Source organism: Pterocles gutturalis, unplaced genomic scaffold (genome assembly GCF_000699245.1).
Source record: "Pterocles gutturalis isolate BGI_N339 unplaced genomic scaffold, ASM69924v1 scaffold16474, whole genome shotgun sequence".
Lineage (NCBI taxonomy): Eukaryota > Metazoa > Chordata > Aves > Pterocliformes > Pteroclidae > Pterocles > Pterocles gutturalis.
This window is the reverse complement of record NW_010128503.1, coordinates 29,218-41,280: the sequence shown is the minus strand read 5'-3', so window position 1 is coordinate 41,280 and position 12,063 is coordinate 29,218. Positions and strand designations below refer to the sequence as shown.

The following is a 12,063-nucleotide window of genomic DNA, read 5'->3' as shown; positions in this document are numbered from 1 at the left end:
GAACACAGTCTGCACGTACCAGCCAAAGATCAGGTCTGGCCCTGGTCCAGCCGTGGAGTTTCGGCCAGCACAGCCAGGGAGCCTGGGGTCCGCACAGGACAAGTCACAGAGCTGCTCCACACCTTTGCTCAGCTCCGAGGATCCAATGGCCAAGGCTCCCATCACGCTCAGGCCAGCTGGAAACACGTCTTCATCGACACCAGCAGAGCAAGGAGAGAAACAGCTTCTGCTCCAGGGAGCTGGAGGAAGACACGAGCCCGACGCCAGTTAATGTCAGATGAACTCTGCCAGGACACAGGAAGATGATAAAAAAGAAGTGGCAACACACAAGCTTCCTGCAACGACACAGCATCTCATCAACAAGTTGCAAAGAGGAAATATAGTCATGGGAGGGACAACTGCTTAATGCGCTCTCCCACCCACCTCTCCTTCCTATGGCTCCAAATGTCCCCGCTGGGAGCCAGCGTTTATTGAGCAGACATGCTGAGAAATAGGATATTCAGGCACTGAAAACTAAACACCAGAGTTTCAAACTGCTCTGGTCGAAATCAAGCAGAGATTGAAGGAGGTGATAATGGAAAAGACAGAAAGTGGGGATTCTCTAACCAGCCCTACAGTCTGCTACCACACTCAGCTGTACTGCCTGAGAATACATGTAAAATGGTTTTAATTAATTTAATTTTTTTCCTTAAAGCTCACAGATTTCATGATTAGAGAAACACACCCAGAATGGCTCTTGCTATCCAAAGGAACAAAGGAGCTTTGAAAGAGTGATGTGTTTCTATAGACTCAGAGACAATAGCCACAAGTCCCTTCTTGTAGCAAAACTGAGAGCTCTGCATGTACAACCAAGGTCATCAAGCTTTTTTATTATTAATATTATTATTATTATTAAAAGTCTGGGTTTTTTTGTTTAACTTGTTTGGGAGTCATACTTAAGCTTTCCAGCATAGCTAATTGTTCACGACGAGCTGCACTCCTCACTCCAGGAGCACTACACCAGGAAAAAGGGCAATCCTAATGCAGCTTTGCAACCAGTTCTTGGAATCAGCATCGTCATTTATCCCCGAAGACTTCAGCGTGTTTGCAATCCTCCATGAAGATGTCAGCTTGCTTGTTAGCAGGAAACAGGGTGAGGTGTGCAGAAAGGATCAGAGGGGGGGAAAAAAGCTGATCAATTTAATTACACTGCTAGGTAAATCCACAGTTCACCACACCAGGAATTGTGTAGGGTTGATACAATTTGCTCACTAAAGCTACAAAATAAAAGGAAAGTATTCCAGGGAAAGCATCAAAGCACCTCAAGAGGTGAGCTGCTATTCCCCCCTACTGGGAGGGTGGAAAATATGCAGCTCCACCAGCACCACTGCTGGATTAAAATCCAAATTAATGCAGAAGATCTATCATTGAGCATTTCTTCTGCGGGGCCATGAATCAGACTTTCACAACTGGATGCAGAAGGCAGCTACAGGCACGGTCCTACACCAAGCGACCGCACTTCTGAAGGTGTCACGTTCACGCGAGGGCAGTTTGTTCTGTCCCAGAGAAATCATCTTATTTCTAGGAAGAAGTATTCACGTCGCTCCCAAGTACGCCTTTCTGGCCAAGCGTCTTTGGAGATCCCAACCGAAGAGCCAAGCCTTGAGCTGCAAGCACAGTCAGATGTTCTGCAAAGTTGGCACCGCAGAAAGAGGGGCTGGGCAGCAGCCAACCTCGTCCCAAGCTGCATCCCTTCAGAGGAGTCAAGCACACGTCGCTACAGATTCCCTGAGGCACAAGAATGCCTTGCAGAAACCCTAAATTGGCTCTGACGTACAATAATATTGTTTTCCCCAAATGCTGAGCAGAGTTGGAATTTCACAGCTTTTCCCAGAACCCACATTCTTTGTTATATCCCAGCATTGCCAAAAACAAAGCGAGGAACAGACTGCGCAGATAAGACCAAGATATCCCCATCTAAAATAACACCGGAGAAGGAAGGGTGACTGCCCTGAGGTAGCCTGAAGTTTAAACTTGTCCCCAACAGCAGCCACAAGCATCTGGGATTTCTGCCACACGCACTGACACTGAAAGCGCCTGTTTAGATGGAGACAGCCTTGATTCGCACCCAAGTTGTGGCACCATAGAGGCTACAAATGGTGTTTTCTGAGCCCAGCTGGACCCATAACTCATCCCCCAGCATCACCCTGCCTGCAGAGAGGGCGAACTCTGATGAAAATGGTTTTACCAGCCAATTTTTCAATGGGTTTTCATCACCCCAGTGTGTTGCTATAAGAGCTCAAGGCCAACGGTCTCTGTCTCCTCTGTCCCTTCAATAATCCGCTCCTGTGTTTTGGGGGGAAATTTGGTAGCATGATGGCACCTTATGGAAGGGCTGCGCGGTGACAGAGTTTTTTCCTCTCCCCCGGGTTTCTCCTCTCCCACTAGTCCCAAAGAAGCTGTCAGCAATTCCCTCATCACATGCTTTATTTCCCCTGTGCTATTATTCATTGACAGCTCTACCTGATTAGAAGCTGGGAGCAACCACCAGTTTTCTTCTGTTTTTCCTTTGCACAACACCCCTGTGCCACAGGCCGGCGTTTCCCAAAGGGGCAGCTGAGGTCTCCAGAGTCAGAGCGAGCTCTTTCCTGTGGCTAGAGCAGCGTGGAGCAGAGCGGCTCAATGAAACTCGTTCTCTAAATCACAGGTTAGGTCATTTTCCTCCCTCTGCCCTTTTGCCTATAGCAGACATTGCAATTTCTGCTCTTCCCCCTCCCTGAGAAGCAATTTTATCGCTGATGCAGTTTGTTATGTCACCTCTGGCCTTGACTTTGGCTGCATGACCCAGGCTGCCCTGCTACCCCACCATTCTTCCCAACCCTTCAGCAAGGCAGCCTCAGCCATAACATCTTTGTCTTCTTTATCATGCAAGATAAAAAACCCCACACTTTGACACCAAACCCTTGTCCTTAGCGATTGCTGCCTCTTGTGAGCCTGAACACTGCAACACAAGGAATGGCTTGTCCATCAGCTGCTGGCACTTTGTTCCTTCTCTAAATCCTCCTCTTCAAAGAAAAAATGGAGTTTTAAAGCAAGTGAAAGTAAAACTAACACTATTTAATCTGCATGAAACTCTCCCTTTGGCCTTACAGAGCAGACATCACCAGTCTGAGCACGATAAAGCACACAAACAAAACAAGCTTTACAAGAAGGGTGGAGAGGAAAAAAAAAAAAAAAAAAAAAAAAAGGGCTGCTGCTCACCAGAGCTGTGCTACGCTCTCCTCCCAGGCAGGCACGGTCCTGCCTCCACTGCCTCCATATGCTCCTGATTCGGGGCAAAGCGCTCTGCTGCTTTTCCATACCCTCCACCTATGCTCTTCCTTCCCTCCAGGCACAATGCCGCTGATGACTTCTCATGGCGCTCCAGCAGCACTATCGGCACAGTAGCATGACCTGCCCCTAAGCTTCGGGAGTATCTCCTCTGTGACAGGTAAATCTCTGCCAGCTGAAGTAGGGCATTTAAAACTTGGATTTTAGCCCTCTGGCCAGCATTCAGCAAGCAGGACCTTGGAGCATCTTACCCTTCTCACGGGCTTTTATTTTTTCCTTAACTGCTTTTATTTTTATGCAGTTCCTCCTTTTAAAATTAAGTGCTGGTTTAGTTTGGGGGTTTTGTCCGTGGGACCAGCAAGGAATGTGGAGCAAAACAAAGTTTGGTCACTGGTAGAGCAGCTCACCAGTGATTTTACAGCTGCTCCTGTGCGTCGCCCATGACCAAACCAAACTGGTTTCTTTCTGAGGGCTGTCCTGTCCAGCTGCTCCATGAAAACAGCTCCTTATGCATCAAAAAGAGAAACTCCAAACATGGCCATTACCCAGCACAAAGACTGAAGCCTCCTGTCAGCCCAACACACCTCTTCTCACCTGATGTGTGACTATCTCACTGCTTGAGGTGCCTGTACCACCCTTCTCTCGTGCCCATCGTACCAATATTCTCGCTCAAAGCCAGCCTGCTGCCTCCCCACCTCAAGGCTTACTCCTAGGACTCCTTACACTTCTGCAAAGACTCCTGCTAGCCCTGTTTCAATCAAACACTATTACTCCGTCTGTTCTTCAGCATTTTCTAGGGAGGTGTTGCCAACGTCCGTCCCATTTGCATCATTGAAGACAGAGAATTTGTTTCCCCTTGGAGCATCAATCAACCCAGCACAACCCTTTCCCCATCTGTGGGTTCCTCTTAGCTCAAAACCAAAGCTTGGAGGAAAGTTTGATTTAAAGTCTCTGGCACTGGGTGGTGGCAGAGGCTCTACTGTAATGAGCTACAGCTCTTCCTTCCCTCTTCTCGTCCCATATAAGTCGGGTTTACTCCGCATCACAAGAACCTGGGCTAGTGGGAGGTGTCCCTGCCCATGGCAGGGGGGTGAAACTAGAAGATCTCTAAGGTCCCTTCCAACCCAAACCATTCCATGGTTCCATGACCTCGAGGACCAGTTAAGCTTGAAGCCAGGTTTTACATGTTGGCTACAGCATTTGATTTGCATTCTGCACAGGCTGTCGTTTGCTACCTGCTTTCACCTGAGCTTCACAACAGAAATGCACTCAGCATCCAGGACTTCCACACTTCCAGCCTTCTCCAAGTCTATTCCAGAGGCTGAAGCATCACAAACATATTGGAGCCACCTCCCCTAACCTTCATCCCTGACCTTCACCCTTAGAGAGTGATGAGCTTTTGTTAGGCAGGCAAGCATGGGACCTGCACAGAACTTGTTTAAAAAAAAATAAAATACTGAAAATGCTTGTTTTGAAGGTGTTGGACAGCTCCAGGAGATGATCCCCACAGCAGCAGACTCTGCTGCAGGTCTCTCCCGCGCAAGCTGCACAACCCCACGGTTCTGCAGCTCTCAGCCTGTCTGATCAGAGGGAGCCCCCAACTTGTGTGCTGAGGGGCCGTAAAAACGCAAGGGGGCTGTCACCGCAGTCTGAGGAGGGTATCTGAGGAACAAGGGGAGCCGTCCTTGTGTCTGCAAGCAAACAGGGTTCCATTAGAAGCAAGCTCTCCTGCTGGAGGACAGGACCAAGTGACTTTCATCACACAAGGTGACAGGGAGCACCACATAAATCCCCCCATCACAGCTGCAGTGTGTCTCTGGACATCGGTGTCCACATACATCAGGACACAGGTCCAGCCATTTTCATTGTCATCTACAGGATGACACGAACTGCACCTCATAGGTCCTTCTCTTACAAACTACAGTTTCAGCAAGATGAATCTTGTCTCACTAACGAGCCCAAGTTCTCCCCAGGGTTGGTGGATTGCCTGCAGCCAGTGCCAGGGTTTCTGGTTGCTTGCAAAGTGTTTTGGCTCCACGTGGATGCTGGGCATGGGAAGAGTTCTTGGATCCCAGAGGGTTACTCCCAGAGATAACCCAGCTCGTCTGGTCAAAAGCTCAGCAGATGGTAACACAACAGGAGACAATAGAAGAGGTTGATTTAAAACTTACTAAGCAAAAAAAGAGCTAGAATAAACTAAAATGAAGTGCATCTCGTTTGACCAGGAGAAAACAAGGTGGAAGCTGAGACTAGAGATGAGACTGAGCTGAAGAAGAGGCTGGGGGCAGGAGGGAGGGAGAAGAGACGGGGTTGTTCGATGCACCCAGCCTCTCCCACCCTAGGAATGCACAGAGACCAACAGCAGAATCAGAAATACACTTGGGGTAGTTATTTTGTTTAACTTTGCATATTTCTGGGGTTTCTTAGTGGAAAAAAAATGTTTTGATTTGAAGCTTTTATAAAGCTGACATGTCTGGCTGCTTCAGCTGCCACACAGCCCTGAAAAGGGAACCTGGTATCTGAAGCATCAGGCTTGGAGTGAGGGTTGGTCCTCGAGTTAATGAGCCACGCTCGATTGTTTATGCAACTGGGAACAGTTTCTGTGCCATGAAAAGAAGGAGACCGAACAGAGGTTATTGCTTTTTCCAGCCAAGGGAAGCGTGACAGCAGATGGCTCAAACGTCAGTGCAATCAAAGGAGCATTCAGTTCTGGTGGGGCTGTAGGACACCAGCATAAGCCAGCACGTGAGAACACACACCAAGCTTTCCTGAGTCCTAAGGCCAGTATACTCAGCCCCTATCAGGCCAGTAACTGACCCCAAGAACTCACCAGGTCTCACAGTCAAACCTTGCCTTCTGCTACAGAGCTTCTGCACGGTAACACAAGCCTCTTCTTTTTATCAAACAGACAATATTTAGCAGCACTACGCATGAGATGTTGCTCCAAGGCAAGATACAGTAGGGGCGTGGGTAGGCAAGGTTCACTCCTTACAGGAATGAGATGAGCCATGAGCATGTTCCTTCCACCTCCAAAATATTTCCTCCCTGTGATGCCATTTCAATCTGATATTTGCAAGGCGGCACCCCAGAGAGAAGATACATCCTCCGCATCCTTTACCAGGGAAGAAGCAGCAATTACCAAGAGCATCACCACGTGGAGCGCAGGAATGGCTGCAGGAATGTCCTTATCTGCTTGTAAGGACCTGGATGCGCAAGGGCGTAAAAGGCTCACTCCCCCAGCAGCAGCACTGAGGATTTCAGCTGCCAGACTGGCTCCTTATTGGGCTCCGGTAAGCTATTTGGATCAAACCTCACACCAGTTCTCAGCAGCCTGCCCTTTTGCTTATTTTAATCAGATTTATTTCTTCCAATGGCTTCTCACTAAAACGCCTGGGCTGAGATCAAAGGCTATGGCTAGACTCATCTCGCATCCTGCAACAACAATCTGCCAACACCAAGAGTTCACCTGACAAACAGAGCTTTCTTAAGCTGAGATCACACGGCCTGGAACACGGCACAAACCTTGGCTCACGGATCATTTGCACCGCAAGTCACATTGAAAAAATACATCACGAGTTAGCCAGAAACCACACCCAGGGCAGCTTCCCAGGACACGACAGCAAGATTGGCATCAACACCCTTCACTGGTGTCAAGTGAGGCTTTTTTAACACCGGTACTTGTATTCGTGCGTGGCATGTGTATTTCCCTGCTTTTGAAGGCAAGCATTTCAGAGCTGGCACCATGGGACTCAGGACTGAGCTGCAGAAAATGGCCAAATGTGCGCCTGGCCCTAAGTATGCAGATTCACCTGTGAGGAACATACTTGGGCAATACATGGTTGATACGCTCATACCACTCTTTTCAGAGGACTCTTTTCTTTCTTTTTCTTTCTTTCCTTCTCTTCAGAATGATTCATAGCCATCAGCTACCACAAAAAAACCCTCAAACGTCAATAACCTTACACAAATCCCACAGTCTCGGCAATATTTCCGCTTTCTTCTGAGAAGCACCAGCTGACTCTAAGCCCTTTCCATGCCCATAGCTGAGAGCACAGCACACATGTGTCTTTCCAGAGCAAATTGTTGAAAACCTTCTCACAAATCCTAGCACAAAGGCTGTCAGACACACACTTTGGGGTGGGGTTCTTAGTGCCAAAGCAAAAAAAAAAAAAAAAAAATTAAATTAACTTCAATAAAACAAGGGCACCTCTAGTAGAAACAAACAGCATCATCTTCACGTGCCATGCCAGCAGCACCCTTCGCTGAAAACCTGGAGACAGTTACAGTGGGAAATAGAGGACAACTTGAACATGACCAACACCGAGACTTTGTGTACTTGAAGAGTAGAAGCTACCTTCAAGTAACATTCTCCTTACAGAAAGTCTTTCTTTTCCATTTTCTACCCAAGTGACATGCTCCTCAAGAGCTTTCCTAAGAGGCCATGGAGCTAAGATGTATCATGTGCAGCAGTGAAGAAAAATGCGAGCGTTGTACAATAAATCCCTGCAGGGCATCTACTCAAGGTAGCACTGCTATCAGCAAAACACCTGTCTTAGCTTTAACCCCTGGAGGTGAACTGTATTTAAGTGACAGTAAAATTTCCAAAATCAATAGTGGTATCTATACTTTAACACCACATTAAAAGAGTTCTCAGCCTCTTACTGATGTGCACGCTCATGTGGGAGTAGGTGAGAACAGCCTGCCATGGTCACCAACCCCACAGCCCGTGCTGAGGGAGCAGTGCCGGACCTCCCCAACCCTCCCTACGGCCAGAGCGGGCAGATGGCACATCAGATACCTATCAGATGTGAATAGATCTTGCAAGATATACATTTCGTATGCGTGTGACTACTGCAGCGCACTTGGTGAAGCTACGCGACCCTGGGAAGCACATACAATATGTGTACCATTTTCACCCTGGGCTGTTTTCCAATCTCCAGTAAATCTGACGGTTATGACCTCTGCAGACCTCATCATCACACAGATCTGGATAGGAATAACACTGCCACTGAGAGCTTGAACAACCAGGTCATCATAAACAAGTCCTGATGTTGGGTAGCTTCCCTGGGTCAGAAAGGAAAGAGACCACGGAATTGCATGCGACCAACACCTTGCTGCTATCCCCAAACTCAGTGACTCCAAAGCCAACCAAATGAAACCCGTTTCAATCCATCCAAGCAAACACAGCCTGTCATAACATGCCCAAACTTGAGGCAGCAGGAAGATTTCCTTCTAGGATAAAGCAAGACTTGGTTCACCAGCCACAGATAACTAATACTGAAGCACAGAGAGGAAACTTCCCACATGTTGAGGGATGCTCCATTTTAGCTCAGCAATGCAAAGGGGAGCCTGCAAGACTGAGAACAGACTGCACAAAGCTCTGCCTCATGTGCCACTAATTAGAAAGGATTCATTTTCTTCAGCAAGGTTCATAACTCTGGAAAGAACAAAAGCTGCACATCTGCATGACACAGCTAAATCCAGCTGCTTGTACTTGCAGACCAGAGCCTCATAAAATTCTATGATTGCTATGGAGCCTGTCAGGGCAATGCTCCCAGCCAGGCCGCTGCACTAACACTCGAGGCTACAAGTGCTTTAGTCTGAAAATGGGGCGAGATAAAAGGCAATTTTTCATGTTTCACGTTGTGCTAAAGTGCGACCTGCCTCATGATGCCACCATGTAGAGCATGCAATCTACAGTTCACTTGGAGAACTGGAAGCTATTCTACAAGTAACTTTGTTATATATCGAATACAAAAGTTACTGAGGCTCTGTCAATGGATCACCACACATTTTCCTGAAATACCTTGTTCAGTCCTCTTAAGCCATGTTCAACTCAAAATAACCTGGGGTGGAGCAGACATTTGGGTTAAAGAAGGCAGCAGGACAATACATTGATCCTCAGGGACTACTGCTGCAGGGAGGGAGGCAGGCAATCCACCTCTTCTTCATACCAACTCCAGCCCAACAACCCCCAACCTGCACATTCAATACACAGGGCAATGGGAGGGACCAAGCTTTTACATTAGATGTAATAGAAAAACATTCTTTACTCTGCAAGTGTCTTTACAAATATATATTTATATATTTAAGCCCATTTCAGGCCATAAAAGCCCATAAAAAAACCAACCAGTACCTTTTTCAACAAGAGAAACTGCAATCCAGAAGTCTGCGGTGAAAGACTCCTACACAAGGGCTGCTTTGGCGCTTCTCTGAAGGCCTCTATTTAGCATATAAAACCATCTTAAAAATCACATCAGCCTTTTACCTGCAAGGAGGGGCACCATTTTTACCCCACCTTTACTACTCTCTGTATGAGGTAAACTGGAATCACTTTTACATAATCACTTAATGCTTTAAAAAGGGGATATTGTATCCTGAAGACCAGCTTTTCCAAAAAAGTTGTGAATGGGTTAAAAAAGATGCCGCTTGTGGATCCAACCACAATATGCTGTTGTCTCAAAATAGAAGTTGATACTAAAAAGCTATTCCAGATACATACAAGTACAAACACTAGAGCTGGTCACAAAGATTCAGTTTCAACATTTTTAAAAAGCAGGGAAAATTTTCTGCAGTGTGGCTTTTGCATTAATTTCCCATATCCTCACTTTTTTACCAGTTCTATTATACCCTTCAAAAAAAAAATCATGTGTCTGTTGTAAGAGTGCAAAGTCCATCCAAATCTCGTATTTAAGTTCACTATCACTACACTTTAAAAATCCTGATGGCAAATAAAAAGGTCTCGATTTAACTTAGCAAAAGTGATATCTAGAAAATATTCAACATCAAGAGGTCTTACAAAAAAAACTTCAGACTACTAAAGCATTCTAAGGCACAGTGTTTTGGAAGAAGTGCTTTCTCCCTTTAGTGTTGCTTTATACACATCACGTGTGTGAGTCCGAGTGACACATGGAGCTGCAGATGTATGCCACGCCTTCTCCCAGCCGGTGAATTGAATCTTTTGCTGCAGTTTCAGACGTAGGCTCCCAATGCTGCATGAAATTCAGTTAGACATTGCACCAGCTGCTGAAACTTGGGTCTTTCTTCAGGATCTAGGGCCCAACAGCAGGCCATCACAGCAAACCTGCAAGACAAAGACAAATGGAACACATGAGAACATAAGCCAGGCAACCACAGTCCCAACCTGAAAATGAAAACCAGCATTTGCCACCAGAAAACCTGCTGACCAGAGAGAGAAAAGGAACCCTGTATCTTCTGCTGCACAATGCTGGACAACTCCTTCAGAAGACAGACACCCAAAAGGATCAACAAATGAGTCATGGCTGAAAGTGCTGGTTTGATTTAGGACACAAGTCAGAGGCAATCCAGGAGGAAGCAATATTGTAATTCAATGGAAATTGCTCAACTACCGTGAAAGCATAGTTCAAAGTGTTTCTGTGGTAGGTTTATGGGAAGGGGATTTAGAACATGATGCAGAAGGCCTGTGCTCTTGCATCCTCCTATACCATTAGGATTACGAATAAACACCTCAAGCACTGTTGTTTAACTCCACTACACACAGTACTTCTCTGTAGTCTTGCTGAGAACGGACATTTTCTTTACCGACAGACTTCGGGGCTTCCTACACTGCCATCCCACAGACACCAAGCTGAAAGCCCCCAGTGCCTTTGCTTCCCTCCTCCCACCCTGCTGATCAACCCCATTTCTCCCATGTGTCAGAATTAGTTGGGTCAGGACTTAGTGAAACTCAACAACCACCACCAAACTTTCATTTTAGACTGAGTTCCTTGTCATAGGTCACTGAAATATAGCCACACAAATACTTAGACGAGGGTCAGCCTGAAAGGCAGACTGAACAAGCAGAAGGGGGCAAACCTGGCTCTTTCATCGACAGGGCTGGCTTAACATCCTCCTTACAAACCAGACATTTTGTCCTCTCTCCAAAAACATGCACTTACAGTTCATCAGGGCAGTTGATGGGCTGAGCTATTCGATAGCCATCCTTTAAATAAGCAGCCATCTCAAAGGGGTCGATATCGACGTATGGAGTCTGTCCTAAAGTCATCAGCTCCCACAGCGTTACTCCGAAGGCCCACTAAAAAGAAACCACATACAGCATTAGCAGAGCATGCCGAATTCTGAGAGCTCCTTCAGACATTCACAAAAACAGTCATAAGTAAGACGACAGAGTAAAAAAACTTTACCCAAACACTGTATGCATCCAAGTTCAACATGACAATACTTTGTCCTGAATAGGGACAACTAGGAATCACAGAAGTGGGGTTAAGTTGAACCAAAATTAAAATCTTAGTGCACTAAGATTTAAGTGCTAAAAAAAAAAAATCATGTATTTACTGCATTTTTCCAATATGACATTTCAAAACACTTAACAAATCTAAGGAATATTAAACACTAAACTCACTGTTTTGGAAAACTTACCAATTTTATATTACATTTTACCTCTTCAAAACACTACACGAAATTCCTCAAAAATTCTGAAATTCAAAGGTTCAGAAAAGCAGGCTGAATGAAACCATCGGTTTTTCAAATCAAAGTCATCTGTATATTTCCAGTATATGCTCAGAAGTAGGGCCCATGAGAAAAATAAAGATTTAATCTAAGTAAACCTGACAGCTGGATCAGCATCCGACACATTATTCAGCCAACAATACTTGCCAAAAGGAGCTTAATGTGATGAAAAATTAATCCATCAATTCGTGTGCAAGCATGGCACCAGTAAAATGATTTACTAGCTGGTATCAAGAGACCCAAGAGACAAAACCGAGTTGGTGC

At 46.1% G+C, this 12,063-nt stretch overlaps 1 protein-coding gene across 1 annotated transcript in view; it reads right to left on the bottom strand.

The window, feature by feature from the left end:
- Positions 1–9,830: 9,830 nt before the first annotated feature.
- Positions 9,831–12,063, bottom strand: part of LOC104466290 (tyrosine-protein kinase RYK) — a 30,810-nt gene continuing 28,577 nt past the window's right edge. Inside the window, exons 8-9 of the mRNA XM_010079659.1 lie at positions 11,229–11,365; positions 9,831–10,393 (exon numbers count right to left, since the gene is read on the bottom strand). Of these exons, the coding sequence (XP_010077961.1) occupies positions 10,282–10,393; positions 11,229–11,365 (249 nt within the window). The 3' untranslated portion in view covers positions 9,831–10,281. The remainder of the gene's footprint in view (positions 10,394–11,228; positions 11,366–12,063) is intronic.